Raw genomic sequence first — 13,941 nt, 5'->3', positions numbered from 1 at the left:
TGGTTAAGTATGTACCGTGCTGTACTGTATGTGTCCCTCCCCCGTATCTTTCTCATCTATCATATTAATTTCATTCATTCAGACTGTGTTTACCACCTCAAATTAATGAATTTATGCCCAGCCAAATCCATGTTTAAAAACATTTTAATAAAAAAATAATTAGACTTAATTAATTGTACTTTATTGTTGTTGTTTTTTGTTTCTTTTTATTTTACTACTCAATCTTTTCAGTTTGTAAAGCGTCTTTGAGTGTCTAGAAAAGCGCTATATAAGTCTAATGTTTTATTATTATTATTATTATTATTATTATTATTATTATTATTATTATTATTATTATTTCTCATCTATCATATTAATGTCTGGCCCTCTTCTCCAGCTCTGGACCATGGTCCGTCATACCAGCTGCATCATGAGCATCACTCCCACCGCCAGCATCGAGACCCAGCTGCCTCCAACCTGGACTTCATACCCCGGCCCCGACGGTGAGCACTGGCCCTAACCCAAACCCCCACCCAGAAACTTTAACTTTACTTCCATAGCGAATAATTGCCCTATAATTAAGCAATATCACACGAGAGGGAGTGTGTTATACTGAATATCAGCACAGCTGTGATTCGGTCGTAGGTACGAGGCCATAGGTACGAGGCCGCACGCGCTGTAGAACTGTTATACAACAGTTCTACAGCGCGATTTATTAGTTAACAGTAATAAGCGACAACAGAATATGATTTGTTTGTTTATTTAATCATAAAAATAAACAAAAAATAGTTACGCAACTGAACTTCAAATGGACTGTTGCCTAGTAACCTGAACACAAACATGTAGTCTAATTAACGGTCATTTAGTAGAACATCTGTGCGGAGGAGTGATACATATAGTTAAAGGTCCCAGTGCTGTTATACTGTATATCAGCACTCATGGAATGCCTCTTGTCCAATCAAATTACTTGGTCGGAACTAACTGTTGTATAACTGTACTTTGAGTCTCCAGTCCTCCAGTCCTCCAGTACTCCAGACACGTTTTTTCAGTGGAAGTCTGGCCAGCATCCCATCATTTAATGAAATCTTTCTCAAAATAATTAAATACAGTATGTGTCACAGTACAGTATTTATGATAACTGTCTTCTGCATATGCAAAATATCTGTGTTTGAAGAGCTTTGGTTTGGCAGACTCACCATTTGGTATTTGAATAGTCCACTGCACTACCTAAGGCTATTCCATTATCTGGAAAATGCCCTCCGAGCCTAGTATACCCTTTGCTAGCATGAGCTGCTACTGTTGATACGTTCGGTTGCTCAATGGCTCTTTCAGCAAATCACTCTGTTAGTTTAATGATTGACAAATACCTGTGCCTACCAAAGTTAATACATTTAATAAAATGAATAAACTTTCACCCCCAGCACATTCAAAGAATGCAAAACATACTTCTCACTAATACAGGTTGGAGGAGTTTCTTTCAACTCAACCTCAACCTTTCCACCCTTTCCACCCTGAACCTTGACCCCCCCGACCCCCCCTATCCAGTTTCCATGGTGATGCCCGGTTACTCCAGTCGCCTGTGGTCCCACGACTCCCAGCCCCAGTATTGGGCGAAGTATCAGGTGTGGGAGTGGCTGCAGCAGATCATGGACATGCACCAGATCGACGCTGCCAGTATCCCCTTCCAAAACTTTGACATGGACGGACGTCAGCTCTGCAGCATGACCTGCCAGGACTTCAGCCGTGCCGCTGGCAACGTGGGGCCCATCCTCTACCAAAGCCTCACGGAGCTCAAATGGAGTGGTGGGTTTGAAGGGGAGACGAAGGAGCTTTGGAGCTTACGGTTAGGTGGAGGAAAGGGTCTTTATGGAAAGAGAGTTATTGGGGAGTGATCGGGTGATCAGGGGTGCTCAGAGTAGAAGGACATGGGGTTATTAAGAGTTCTCTGGAATGGGTCTCTGAGGAAAACAGTGAAGGTGTAAAGGAGAGAGGGTTGGTTCCTGGATGGATCTAATTGGGGTTTGTCTGGAGGAGTAGAGGGTTTTGGAAGGTGTAGAGATCATGGAGAAGGGTTCTAAGGAGGAAGGAGCGAGACCAGCCGCTGTGGGGAGAGATTGGTTTTAATGCTGAGAGGACAAGGATGTGTTATATACTCTATAAAGACAGGAATTGTCCTTCCCAAGATGTGATGTGTTGTGTACTGTAAGTGGAACTGATGAGAATTAGGTTATCAAATGTTTGCGTTTAGCAGTTCAGTTCATATCAAGAGCATCTGAGTCAGTTAGGAGCCAAAAAACAGGAAGAGCGAGTTAAACCAGTGTTGGTTGGGGTTGGTAGACCATGAGGTTTGGCTTACCAAAAAAAATTTAAGTGTAGGAATGCTGTTATAGTTATTGCTCCACAACGGTTTTTTAAATTCCTGTTTCTTCTTCCTACACAGGACAGTACCCCGGTGTGGACCTATCACAATATGACATCAAAATGGGAGATGGTAAGAGTACAAACAGCAGGCCGTCTTGGAGGATGATCTGGAGACATTGTGTAGATTGAGATGAGGCTACTGAAATGTCAAATTCATAGAAGGAGTTATGGATGCCATGACTGACCATCCATGAGATCAACATTATAATATTAGCCATGTTTTGAAGTTATACAGTGACATTATTTACAAACAATGGAGTAAAACAAGCTTATATTATGGGCTCTGATGGGGTAGGACAATTGAACTAAACTCATGCTATTTACTGTATATATGAAGTCATATTCTTCTAGAATCAATGGCTTTATATCATTCATTTCAAAGTCCAATTATGGATGTACCAAACCCAGATTGCCACTTTAACACTAGAACAGCCATGGGTGGGGTCATTTGACCCGGTGAGTAAAAAAATTATTCTTTGCACTCTAGCACATTTCAGGACCATCCTTTCATGACTTTTCCTAGATATGTGCGTTCTACCACCCAGTATCCTTACATTTTCAAAATCACATCAGGTTCGCAGTTTTTTGCAGTTTTTCTGTGTAGGAGGCAGGCTAATATACAAGAAGCCAACTATAGTGGTCGTTGTGTCTAAGTAGCAGCTTCCCATTGTAAAGACTAGGCGGCTCTAATAGTAGGTAAAAAAGGCACGGCAGTTCTAGTGTTAAAGTTGGCTAGACGACATTAAGAAGTACAAAATAGAATAAACTTCCAGTTATCCCTCACAGTCTTCCAGTCTAAAATGGTTGTAATTATCTATGCCTGCCGCTACTTGTTTAGCCTAGCAAAGAGATGATGTCATTTAGCACTTTGTAACATGACAGGTTCACCAGCATTAATTATGTTCACGACCATTCATTGTGTAAATGCTGTCAACCTAAATGTGCACTCTACTTTTTTCCTAGTCGACTTCCCTTGTCCCTTTCCAGACCCCAGCATCTATCCGCCTTCAGGTAGGTCCCAGTGTGTAATACAATATCATTGATCACACTCAAAACACTACATTTAGAGTTAAAATTGAAAATCTACAATGTAAACAAGGTTGAATTAATAATCATGTCTTTACATTTTAGATATATATGACCCCTCATTTCAATCCCTCGCACCTGTGGGCTCCCCTACTCCCTCCAGCCCAGGTAAGAGACACACGTGTACAGAACATTTAAGGCAGGATCAAAGATGGGGGAAGTGGTGGTCTAGTGGATAGTGAGTTGGACTTGTGATTGGAAGGTTGTGAGTTCAAATCCCGCCTGAAACCACACCACTACTAGTGTGCCCTTGAGTAAGGCACTTAGCCCTCAGTTACTCCAGGGGGAATGTCCCTGTAAGACGATATAACGCTACACAGCAAGGTAAAATACAGCATGCCTTGTCGAAAATGGTAGTCTTACTTTTCTGTAAGTCTTATAGCCGAGCCGGACCAACATGAGAGTGAAACATAAGTGACAAGCAAATAGTGTGATGGTGAAAGTCTATGGGTTTAGTCTAATAAGGGATAGGCCAGGTGAGGTCCTCTTCATATCACTGGACAACATCACCACACCACTTCATTATAAGCAAACATCCCCATATAATATCATATATCTGAACTAACTCTCCACACCCATTGTAATAGTATACTATTGGGTTCCACAGAATTTAGCAGGAGAGGTTAACAAGGTAGCGAAAGAGGTTAAGCAATGTCTGCTAACTATCATGATGTACAGTGCCTATCGAAAGTCATCATACCCCTTCATTTCCAAATGTTGTTGTGTTATAGACTCAATTTAAAATGTATTAAATAAAAAATAAAACAATCTATTCAACCAATCCACACACAATACCCCATAATGACAAAGTGAAAATAGGTTTTTAGACATTTCTGAAAATGTATTAAAATTGAAACACCTCACTATGAAGTATTCACACACTTTGCTCTGGCACTCTTATAAATTGAATTGAATCCATCTGAATGCAAGGATAATATTTAATTTAATTGTGTATTTGAATAGGAATAATTTACACACTGTGTAGATTAGGATGTCACTACCAACTCAGCAAATGTTATAATTTTCTCTTGATCCTGACAAACTCCTCAGTCCCTGCCAGTGATTAATATACCCATAACGTGATGCAGCTCCACTATTCTTCACACGAGAGATGGTGCAGAAACTGCATTGCATGTGCTCGATTTGCACTTAACTTAATGCTTTGTAGTAAAAACAAATATATATATATATATATACTATTATAATATTCTCAGCCAATTTCTTTGCTGTATCACTTGAATTCATTGTTGCAAACACAATTATGGATATGAGATTATTTTGCCATTAAGGGATTATTTTTGGCCACTTGGTTATAGATCAATTTTGTAGAGTGACTGAGATTATGTTGCCCCATCGACTGTGCTTTTTCCTCTCCACCATTCAACTTTGTAGATTTGTGTAAGTCTCCCCAGGCCTCATTCCTGAGCAGTTTTGTTCCTCTCCATTTGCTCAATTTGAAATGACAACCTGATCCACACAGTGTGTCATTGATTCCTATGCAAATCAGAGACCCTATAAGAAAAATATATTGATTCCAAAATGACATAAACTATTATCCTTGCATTAAGATGGAGTCAATGTCAGAGTGTCATTGCATTGCAAGGATATGAATACTTATGCACATGAGGTATTTCTGTGTTTCAATTTTAATACATTTGAAGACTTTTCTCAAAACTAGTTTTCACTTTGTGTCTGGATTGATGACAATTTTTATTTATTTAATCTATTTTAAATTGAGTCTATAACACAACAAAATGTGGAATAAGTGAAGAGGTAGGATGTCTTTCTATAGTATGTATGCTCAACAATACTGTACAGCATGAACCAGGGGTTGCAGCATGACACTTGGAACACCAGGATTTTGCTCAATGGTCAAGTTCAATTGATTACTGTAAACTATATGTGTAGCAATATACTGTACTGTATGTAGCTGTGAATGCTGATTCATATTAGACAGTTTGTGAAATAATAATAATAATAATAAAAACATTAATAATAATAATAATAATAATAATAATAATAATAATCACTATTATTATATTTTTGTTTGCCTTTCTACTTTCAGACACAAAACGATCTCACAGTCGCCCTCAACAGGTCAAAAAACACAGTGAGTACCCGCTGCATCAGTGAGTACCCGCTGCATCAACAACAACATTCTCTCATGTAAACTTGACATTAAGTCAAGTTTTGCCTGTGCCACAACAACTGTAGTACAGAACATAGATATATACAAAACATATTACAATGAATTATTTAGAATGGTACATATATGTACGTATATGTTCAACGGTCCTAACCTCACGTGTGTGATGTGTGATTTCTCAGACCCTCGAGGCACCCATCTGTGGGAGTTCATCCGGGACATTCTGCTGAACCCGGAGCGCAACCCAGGACTGATCAAGTGGGAGGACCGGACAGAGGGGGTGTTCCGCTTCTTAAAGTCCGAGGCCGTGGCTCAGCTCTGGGGCAAGAAGAAGAACAACAGCAGCATGACCTACGAGAAGCTGAGCCGTGCTATGAGGTATGGATACACACACACACACACACACGCAGCCATGCACGGACGCACACACGCACACACGCAGGCACGCGAGCCCGCACACGCACGCACACACGCACACACACACACACACACACGCAAGCACACACGCACGCACACTCTGACACACACACACACACACACACACACACACAGACTCTCACTCTCACACACGCATGCACGCACGCACGCACGCACACACACACACACGCACACACACACACACAGAGACTCTCTCACACACACACACACACACACACACACAGACTCTCTCTCTCACACACACACACACACACACACACACACACTCACACACACACACACACACACACACACACACACACACACACACACACACACACACACACACATTTTTTACACTGCATCATAGTGAATTCTACACCTCGGTCCTGTTCCATTGACATGACTGGAACTTTCCATTGAAACGACTGTATCACTGTCTTTACCACACCAGATATTACTACAAACGGGAGATCCTGGAACGTGTGGATGGTCGGAGGCTGGTGTACAAGTTTGGAAGGAACGCACGAGGATGGAGGGAGTCCGAGAAATGAATTAGTTGGTGAGGATACCCCCTCTACCATTTTGCCTTTTTTAAAATCACAATATGAAGATGTGCCTTATGTTTATTTATGTTATGTAGTTGGATTGTATGTGTCACTGTGATATTTTTCCTGCAGTATGTTGTTTTACAAAGCATACCATAACTTGGGATTTTTTTTTATCGTATGTTTACGTAGGTTACATTTTTTTTTCATATTTGCCTGCTTGCATTTTTCTGAAATAAAGGCAACTTTATTTTTTTCTGATAATGACAAAAAGCACTGACAGAGAGGTAATGTACTAGCATTATTAAGTATACAGGACTTAAGTGTGTTTGTGTACTGCTTGTTTTATGGATTGAAATTGTGTCATTCTTTTGGAAGCATGTTTAATTGACATATCCTTACAGAAAGCATCTCCCTTCGTACTATACGGATCTCTTTCAAATGTGTTCCTAATCAAATTTGTTTATTATTCGTTTTTTTCAACATACAACAAATACATTTAGAGATGCTAGACTTCCCTTCCCTTAGATGACGTGCGTAGGATTACATGTCAATTTATTATCTATATTTATCTTCTGCAAAGCCCAGGATTTTATGATGCATATAATTCTAAAGAAGTGAAGTAAAACAGTAATACAATAAGATGTTACAATACTGTGTAATGACAAAAAAAATGCACTATGTGTCAAGGCAGTGTTGGGAGAGGGATTATGTCTTGTGTCCATGTTTCAGGATTTAGTACTGATGGTGGCTAATGCTATTTCCCATGTCTTATCACCTAGAACTATTTACAAACTGTGCTGTAAAAAGAAATGTGTAAATATGTGTTTGAATAATAAAGTATGTGTGTTTTTGAAACTTAAAACCAAAGCTGTTTGTTTCCAGTATGTATCAGAAGAACAGGCTTTTGTCCAACCAATCAGATCGAGAGAGCACTGCTGAACCATGACGATAGTGTTAAACGCATCACATCGACGTGACGAAAAAGGGATTTATTTTTCAAGCCATCTTATCTAATTCAGACTTTCACTTTGACCTGCCAGCTGCATTTTGGCTGTTGAGATTTTAGCAAGATTTGATCAATACCCATTTGTCACCAGAGAGCACGGAGCCCAGGCACTTGTATCAAGAATTTGTTGGATGAGGCTCTCTCTCTCTCTCTCTCTCTCTCTATATCTCTTCTTCTGTACTGCTATTACATGGTCGGCCTATGAGAAGCAATCGGTTTTGGAGATAGGACCTGTCATTGCTGACTCGTCCCTGATAGCCTAAAATGCCAGGGAGATAATTGCTCTCCATGCGTGTAACGGCTACCCTACCGGCACCTCCGGGCGATAGACGGATGACTGGCCTCCGATGGCCTCGCAGATAAGAATAGTGTCAGTCAATGTCCCCTCTCTCAGGCCTGTGTTCTCAGGCAAATCCCTATCCAACATCCACCCCCCCCTGGTCCGTCTGAATCTTGTGTTTGTAATCCTCCTTTACATAACGCTGATTACTGCATCATTTGGATGTCTGTGTATGAAAGGCCAAAGGCCAAACATGTTTGTATCATAGCTGGTGTTCTTTTTCAATGACCACATGTAAAGCCCTGCACTGCAAAAAAGGGAATCTAAGTACGATGAAAGATCTTAAATCAAGGCATTATATGCCTTTTTTTATTTGTTTGACTGCACTAGTTTTAAGATGTCTTTTACTTGTTTTAAGAACATCTTGGGAAGTGAAATTGTCCTGTTCTGTTGGCAGATAAGCAGATTTCGCTTATTTTAAGTAATATCTCCCCCCATTTTATTGCTTTTTTTTCTTGTTTTTGAGAGCTGACTTTGCAGTGTGGTTTCACATTGTACTTTATATAACATAACTGTAGTTAGACTCCAGACAGAGCAAGGTCACAACAGTCGGCAGAGGTTCTTTTTCATAAATGTTATGAAAAGGAAATGAAGTAGCATGCAGCGAAGCAAATGTTTTGAACTCAACATCAAGGGGCTGGACATCAAGGCTTTTGGATATCAAACTGGCCAGAACATCAGAATATCTTATGAAAGCATCTAGTCCCAGTTGACAAAATGCCCCCATCATTATTAAGAAGTTGAAGAAGAAGTTTGTCATGAAACTTTTTGGTCACTTGAGGGCAGACGTGAGAACAGAGAACATTATGAATGCATAGCATAATACTGCAGGCTGTCAGTGAACATACTTTTCATTGCCCTGCGGGGAACTCAATGTGATGATGAAGGGGAAAATACTTTCAACCCTTCAGTCGTACAGCAACTTGTATAAGGAATCACAAATAAACTACAGAATAGACTACTGTAAGAGAAGACCTTTATGAATAAAGACACCATGCTGATTATTGTTGTTGTTTATGAACAGACAATTATCTAGATCATTATGCATTGTTTTTATATAGTGCTTTTCAATTCATTGTTTTTATATAGTGCTTTTCAATTCATTGTTTTTATATAGTGCTTTTTTCCGGGGCTCAAAGACGCTGACAATTATGGGAAAAACAGAAAACACAGAAACAACAAGTAACAGATAACATGAGCACATAGAACACAGAGTTAACGAACGGGGGAACAATTTACACAGCAATGTCCAGGGGGGGGAGGGGGGTGGCAGGGTTAGGGGAGATGGTTAGGGGTAGGGGAGGTTGTATGCATGGGAGAACAGGGAGGTTTTGAGGTGGGATTTAAAAGTGGAGAGTGAAGCAAAGTAGTGTTTGTATAGTACTGTATATGAACGCCAACAAATAAAGCTTTCATACCATATCATATCATAACACCAAGTTGTGAAACCGAATTCCTATTCATGATGGATTGTATTTGGGTTCCCATACTGTAGCACCATTCATCCATGACACTCCAGGTGCTGTAGATTGATGTGCCTCATTAAATATGAATGCTATCAGACTGATAACAAGCCATCATTTGTGCATGTACAGAATCACTACACAGAGGGATAGAGCCGTTAATAACGATTGTTTCCATCTAATCTGTAGCTGCTACTGGTCTCGATATGAGCCACTCAAATCCGGTCTGATTTTACTTTGGAGTTTGTTGATGTTGCTTTGAGTCAGATACCGTACAGTAGACTGAGAGAGATTACTGCAGTTAGGCAAATGGACTAGGCTGACATACTGTAACCTCTGTTCGGCAAAGACACGGGAGGCTGATTTCCCTAACCGACCACTGCTCAGTGAATGCAAAGGAGCAAAGGAGAAGCTCTGAACCAGGGTACAAATGATAGTTATACAGTTGCTAGCTAGCTGCTATTACGGCGTTTACTTCATTATCTGGTGAGTTTCAGACGTTGTTGGCCACTGAATACCTAGCTTACACTCTAATCACCTATCACTTAACATTAGTTAATTAGTCACAGTGTATGTGTGTGTATGCGTCTGTGTGTGCGTGTGTGTGTGTGTGTGTGTGTGTGTGTGTGTGCGTGTGTGTGTATGCGTCTGTCTGTGCGTGTGTTTGTGTGTGTGTGTGTGTGCGTGTGTGTGTGTGTGTAAGTGTGTGCGTCTGTGTGTGCGTATGTGCGTCTGTGTGTGTGCGTGTGTGTGTGTGTGTGTGTGTGTGTGTGTGTGTGCATGTGTGCGTGTGTGCGTCTGTGTGTGTGCGTGTGTGTGTGTGTGTGTGTGTGTGTGTGTGTGTGTGTGTGTGTGTGCGTCCGTGCGTGCGCGCGCGCGTGAGGATATACAGTTATTCTGATGGATCAAGTTGTTTATATAGTCTACACAACATACTTGTTGAGAAAGTGGAAAGAGGTTTTAGGAGTTTTCTAAGCGAACGAGACAAACAAGTGATCCCATAATTTGGCTAAGCCCTTGGCATAGACCAACAGCAGATAAACATGCACCCAAACCGGTTGTAATGGATCCTGAAGTGATGCCTAGTCTCTCAACAAAGACAGACACACACACACGCACACACCGTGAGAGGTACTGCATGCATGGTTGTTCTGCCGTTGTCTTTTTGTAGATACTTTAGTTGTATGACATCTCAATGTCTCAGTCTGGAAGTGGAGTGTATCGTTTCAACTCATCAGAAAAACACAGTATGACTCAGAGTCTCAGACTAAGAGCATTATTGTCCAGCATATGTGTAAGTCACAAGGAACATCAAGCTGTAGAGGTTGGTTAATGATAGGTGATGACAGAGCAACACTTTTATCTCAAAACACCTGCTTGTTGTGTCATTATAATGTTCCCCAACCCCCCCCCACAGCTCTTTATTTAAGATACAACAGCAGACACTGAACAATAGCTGCCTCTTGCAATAGAACAGTATGTATATGACACATGCAATCACTATCCTCAAACACCTCATATCTGTTGCCACATTGGAAAGATTATGTTCCAAATTTGAATGAGCCATGAAGGAGATATTTTATTATTTAAAAGAGCAGACATTAACGCAATCAGATATATGCTGGGAGAAGAACAGGGAAGTGATGGAAGATAACCACAGGCATAAAGACAGACTACCCATCAGGCTCTGTGGCTGTGTCCCCATCCCAGCTCACTGGAGGTGTTGTGTTCTCACAGCAGATAGCAAATCACAGCTTATCAGGCTCTTCCACCAACTCTCAAAGAGACCTCTGCTGCCTCTGAGGCCAAGGGCTGTGAGTCAAACAGACTGATGGGGCAGCACACTTTTTCCTTTTTTGTAGGTTGTTTTGTTTGTAACTTATTGTGTTTTTTTTAGGTTGTTTTGTTTTTAACTTATTGTGTTTTTACGGTGGTTGTTTTTTCTCTCTGTAGCACTCTGTAGCACTCTGAGATTCTTTCGAATGAAAAGTGCAATATAAATCAAATGCATTATTAGTATTATTATTAAATGTGTAACTTTGGGTTCTTGATACTGTAAACGTTTCCCAGTTCTATCAACACTCAGTTGAAATAAGAAAGACGTCATAAACGTATCTGAAAAGGGGCACTGTGTGTGCGAAAAACTTCTCTACCAGTCTAGTAAAATTGTACTTTTGTGTTTGTGACAGGAACCAGTAACTCATCCCATAGCACTCATTTCCCTGTAGCCTATAGGCCTACTGTATCTGATCTGAACCAGAAAGAAACAGGTAACAGGTAAGTTAGTTGAAGATGTGAACAACAATAGGAAGATAACTGTACCATCGACTTGTCATAATAAACATAATGACACAATGGGTGAAAGATTAGTAAGTAATCAACACATTTTTCTTAGAGAATAGAATGAGGAAATTGTGTTTAAATGATTACCGGGTATACAAGACTTAGTTCCTGTTTACACACATTCCACATACTGTACCATTGCAGGGCTTTTCCCTGAAAGTTTTACCCTCATGCAAATGATACCAAAATCAATCCCTTCCTTGTTCAAACCTATCAGTGGTTCACACTCACTGGAGGAAATTACATCTATTGATCATACATATGAATTCATGTCCTTCTATTGCAAAACGTGCCTCTACGTACATGTACTTCTGCTGTAAATCTACAGCTCTAGTAAATGTGTCATATAGGCCTAGGTTGATTATTATTTAATGAGTGGATAGTCTAAAGTCTTCTAAGACAAATGGTACGAAGGTTTGTCGTTTCTCATCACCTCTCACCAAGGAAGGCATAGGCTTTATAATAGACCTGCTGATAAACACTTTTATTATATGAATGAATGAATGAATGGTCTTTATTGTCATTGATATAGTACAGGTACCAAACAACGACATTTGGGAGGGGGGGCTCCCCTGGTGCTAGGAAAGAAAACTAAAAACAAGAAGGGAAAAGAGCTGGTTTACATAAATAAAGGCTATGTACACTATCCACTATACTATACTATACAAATAAAATAATTATATGTGATTGTTTTATGCCAGTTGCAAATTGATAGGAACATGTAATAACATACAAACAGGTGGTGCTGTACTCAAAAGTGGTGCTGTTTAAGTCATAGGCCTAGTACAGACAACAACCTATTAGTATATCATTTGGTGACATTCTGTGCCTGTGTCAGCTTATCAAGGCCTTTTTGTTTTGCATTCAGACATTTCATCCAGCAGGCAGCGACAACGAGCAAAGGTTACGCATATCATCACTGTGATAGAAGAAAACTACAAAGAAGGACCTCTCAGGACCCCAAGCAAGGCCTCCGTCAACCTGCATATTTTGAGAAAATCTATACAGCTACAAAAATGCATCACTCTTAATCAATGCATTCGTCTATTATTTAGGGTTCATTGTTCAACATAAACTGGTTTACACAATAGCGTATGTGGAATTCGTATATAAAACCCGCTTATCATTTACGACAGGCATATTGCTTGGACACTTCTCACCAAACGGAGGACGAAAACATGGCGGCCTCCTTGCGGCTGGGTCGTCAAGGGATTCTGATCGGGCTGAGATTGACCAAGTTTAACAAATCATGGGTTTCACCTTCGTGGCAGCAGGATCATGTCAGGCACTTCTTTCGATCCCCATCTTTCTTTGGTGAGTGTTGACGCGTGATCACGTGGCTACTGAGTGACAGCTCTGATCACTGCAGTGATGCTAAGCTTAGAGAGGCTACACCTAACCTCTTATCCTTGAGATGCCAAGGATCACATCACAACATCGCTAGTCTAGTGTCTCTAGTCTAGACATTGGATGTGTCCGGTTACGATCATCATCATCATCACAACAACACCCCTGTGTGTTGACACGTTTCCCTTTCGCTTTCTAGTTTGTGTTTCGGGTGATCTGTGTATCTGACAGCTGTCAAGGTTGCTGGGCAGACAGAAAGCTAAGCTGGCTAAAATAATCAGCTATGCAAGTTATCTTATGTCGATTTTCAGGGGTGCAAACTTGTCACCTTTTAGCCGTTTTGACCTCAAAATAGGTCAACAATTTTCATACATGTTCTTTGTTTTCAGGCAAAAATAAAATGTTGGCACCTTTTTGGCCCATCACCAGTTTGCATCCCTGGATTTGACATAACGTGCTATTTAGTTGACTTAGAGCGTGTTATTGACATCGAATAAAAGGCCTCGTAGTACGTAGAGATAATACTAATAATACTACTACTACTACTACTACTACTACTACTACTACTACTACTACTACTACTACTACTACTACTACTACTACTACTACTACTAATAATAATAATAATAATAGGGCCTACTAATAAATAAATAATAGCCATATCATGCCATGGTATGTATTAGCTATGGCATGGGGCATAGCTGACCTTATTTTCCAATTATGGCATTGCAAGATTAAAGTTAGGTCAGACCCGTTAGGTGGTTTTAGTACACGGCTGGGTTTAATCGATAAAGAATCAAAAGCAGGATGCACTTTAATACGGGATGTCCTCCCGATGCCTA

General features: G+C 40.3%; 2 protein-coding genes across 2 annotated transcripts in view; both read left to right on the top strand.

Moving 5' to 3' along the window:
• Positions 1-385: 385 nt before the first annotated feature.
• Positions 386-6,603, top strand: ehf (ets homologous factor; the record flags this gene model as incomplete). The annotated part of the gene is made up of 7 exons (XM_080539231.1): positions 386-482; positions 1,525-1,827; positions 3,364-3,411; positions 3,532-3,594; positions 5,552-5,596; positions 5,815-6,010; positions 6,504-6,603. 7 exons carry the CDS (start codon positions 386-388, stop codon positions 6,601-6,603), a joined length of 852 nt encoding a protein of 283 aa, XP_080395357.1.
• Positions 6,604-12,924: 6,321 nt separating this feature from the next.
• pdhx (pyruvate dehydrogenase complex component X) overlaps positions 12,925-13,941 on the top strand; it is a 76,760-nt gene continuing 75,743 nt past the window's right edge. Inside the window, 1 exon segment of the mRNA XM_080539230.1 lies at positions 12,925-13,066. Within this exon segment, the coding sequence (XP_080395356.1) occupies positions 12,931-13,066 (136 nt within the window). The 5' untranslated portion in view covers positions 12,925-12,930.

The sequence above is a fragment of the Nansenia antarctica genome, assembly GCF_963989245.1.
Source record: "Nansenia antarctica genome assembly, chromosome: 9".
NCBI lineage: Eukaryota > Metazoa > Chordata > Actinopteri > Argentiniformes > Microstomatidae > Nansenia > Nansenia antarctica.
This window is presented reverse-complemented; position numbering and strand designations above follow the sequence as displayed.